The 2,713-nt window shown below is 52.7% G+C and overlaps 1 protein-coding gene across 1 annotated transcript; it reads right to left on the bottom strand.

Moving 5' to 3' along the window:
* Positions 1–246: 246 nt before the first annotated feature.
* On the bottom strand, positions 247–2,146 carry irs4. The gene has a single exon (XM_025634748.1). The coding sequence runs from the start codon at positions 1,973–1,975 to the stop codon at positions 323–325; it is 1,653 nt and encodes a 550-aa protein (XP_025494093.1). The 5' UTR covers positions 1,976–2,146; the 3' UTR covers positions 247–322.
* Between the last annotated feature and the right edge of the window lie 567 nt (positions 2,147–2,713).

The following is a 2,713-nucleotide window of genomic DNA, read 5'->3' as shown; positions in this document are numbered from 1 at the left end:
AAATCCCGAGGATTAACTTTTACCGGATTGGGGTGGTGGATCTAGACTCGGTCGATCGACATCAAGCAGAATATTATAACAAAAGTACTGCAGCACAAGGGCCTTATCAATCACAGAAGCTGCAAAGTCCCGTCGGCCGTCGCCACCATCCTAGAAGGTGTTGTACATGTAAAGTGTCCGGTAGGTCCAGGCGTTGACTATCGAGTACTAAAGTTAGCCGGTTAGGTTAGAACGCATTTTAGAACCAAAATTTATTGCACTATATAGCCAGGGCTGCAGCCAGATAATACTGGTCTAATGCAAGCTCCCCTATAGATCAGTTTCAGGACGGCGGCAGCGAATTTATCCTTATCCCTGATATCCGCTTGACGGAATACCAAACGCTGTCAGGGACCCGCACGGGGAGCTTGTGCCCCTTTAGCTGCTGGTCGATCAACCACATCCCCACCACAAACTCTTCGCGGGTCAAAAGTCCATTCTTTTGACTATCGACCAGGTTCCAGATCTGCTCTAGGACATGCGATGGAAGCTCGCTGCGAGACCAGATGTCGCGGACCACAAGGTTAACCACCATCTCGGACGCGTCGGGAGGCAATGAACCGGGTGGGACTTGCGATGGCAAAGGAACCAGCAATCCTTTGTTTGCCGCCCAGACCCCTTCGTACTTCTTCCGGTCTTTCTCACTGACCTCACTCCGCCAACGCTTTCGGTCACCTTCATGATGTTTGTGGGGGTGCTTGCGGATTATGTGTTTGTGCTGGCGATACCCCTGTTCTTCATCCGAACTGCTGGGATGTCGAAGCGTCTGCCGTAGCACAGTAGAAGGACTGGACGATTGCTGGTGATCATGTTTCTTTGAGTGGCCCAGATGCACGATTGAACGTGACCGCGGCCGACGCCGGGGTGGTGGAGGCGGGGCGGTTTTCTTCTCCTGTGAAGCTCGGGTGGATGCTAATGAGGATGCTACAATTGCATCTGACAGTACTCCTTCCGAGGTACTATCAAGTAGGCTCGGAGTACTGTTGGTGACGGATTTCGCATACATAGACGCCGAGCCTGGACTGGAGGGTCGCGGCCGACCATCACTACTGCTGAGAAGAGCTCGATGACCTGCCAGGTCTATTTTCGATGATGATGGTGTTTCTCTCGGTCGCGGGGGTAGTGATGGTGGGTTTTCGTCGGTCCTGATAGGATCTCCTGAAGAGAGTGATAGATGCGATCTGGGAAGGTCTTTCGATTTCTCTGATGCCAGATTGGCATTGATGCTAGTAGGATTCAGGCAAGGTTTTCGAGGCACCGGCGGTGGTCGAGACTTTGCCGCAGCCAGCTGCGCAAAATCCGACAGAGCAGAGCCCGGCCTGACGGGTTTTCGCTCGATTTTCTTGTCTCCGAGTTGAGAGTCCTGCTCGTCTTTTAAGATCTTCTCAAACGAGGCCTTACTCGCAGCTGTGGCCCACACGGGCTTCGGTGCTAGGAGCTGTGGTCTTTCGCGCTCTCCGCCAGGCCTCATTGGAAGGTCAACATTGGCGCTGCTGCTGCTTGGAGTAGGAGCTGGTTTCTTGCTAGGCGTGGATCTCCCCGCCGCAAGCTGGGCGGCGATCTGCTGCGGGGTACGTGGTCTTAAGCCCCCTATATCCCCGGGTACTTTGAGGGGAGCGTCCCTAGAGCCGCCAGGCTGCCCGTGTGCACTGAACTTGCCAATCTTGTCCTTGACTGAACCAATCTCGGGTGGCTCTGGAGATTGGTTGCTGCGAAGAGAGGCTAAGTCTGAGGCATAAGAGTTCATGCTGCACGATCCCCTTTGGGCGCCAAATTGGTGGTTGGCAAGAGGAGGTGGTCTGTTTGCAGACCTTGTCGCATTAAAGGCTGCTGTCGCTCCTTGGAGAGCTGTCACCGTGCTGCTCGCGCTGTTCGCTTGGTTGGGGGACACATGGGGAGACAGCCGGCGGTCCAGAGCGGATGTCGAACTCGCCATTCATGTCTAGGCAGGAATGCCCGTTCCAAGGTTTCGCGCGGGTGGGGGCAGTCAGGACCAGAAGTACTGCCGCTGCCCGTTCCTCTCGAGTTCGAGTTGGTTGGGTTAGGTTGGTAGGATCCTCTCTCACGACAACGTCATTCGAGCAACGCAGAGAGATGAATAGTACGGAGTAGATCGATTGATAGAGAGGTAGGGGGGTGATCGTAGGGCGCTAGACTCAGACTGGAAAGCTTCTTCCATCTCAGGGAAATTGGCTGTAGCGTTGCTGAGCTAATCCAGGACGGCGTCCGTGCGTTGCCCAGCCCAAAATAATGGGCTTCCCAGTCAGGGGGAGCAAGATCAATCAGAGACTTATAGTTATACTCAAATATATACAGTACTCATAAACAGCATGATTCTAGTGCGGTGAGCGAGGGTAAATAGATTTAAGCTTATTCAATAGCTATCTGTCCAGATCTGAGGGTTCTTGTCCAAATCACAGTACACAGTCACACCATCAATCTCCATACATCAAGAATTGACTGGCAAAACAGAAGGAGTGTTTTTTGCTCATTTCGTATATAGTCGTTCTAGGCAGGATTTACACATCGCTCAACTCTTGGTCGAACTTTGCAATGGCCATGTGCTATACACATGATGATATGGGTCGCAAGAAGGACACCTCTTAACCACTCTCGCTCGGCTATTTGCGAATACCCTTCGAGACCACTGATTGAGGAATATTGGAGCCTTCCA

This window comes from Aspergillus uvarum (genome assembly GCF_003184745.1).
Source record: "Aspergillus uvarum CBS 121591 unplaced genomic scaffold BO82scaffold_14, whole genome shotgun sequence".
NCBI lineage: Eukaryota > Fungi > Ascomycota > Eurotiomycetes > Eurotiales > Aspergillaceae > Aspergillus > Aspergillus uvarum.
The sequence above is the reverse complement of the archived record's forward strand: the minus strand, read 5'-3'. Positions and strand labels throughout refer to the sequence as shown.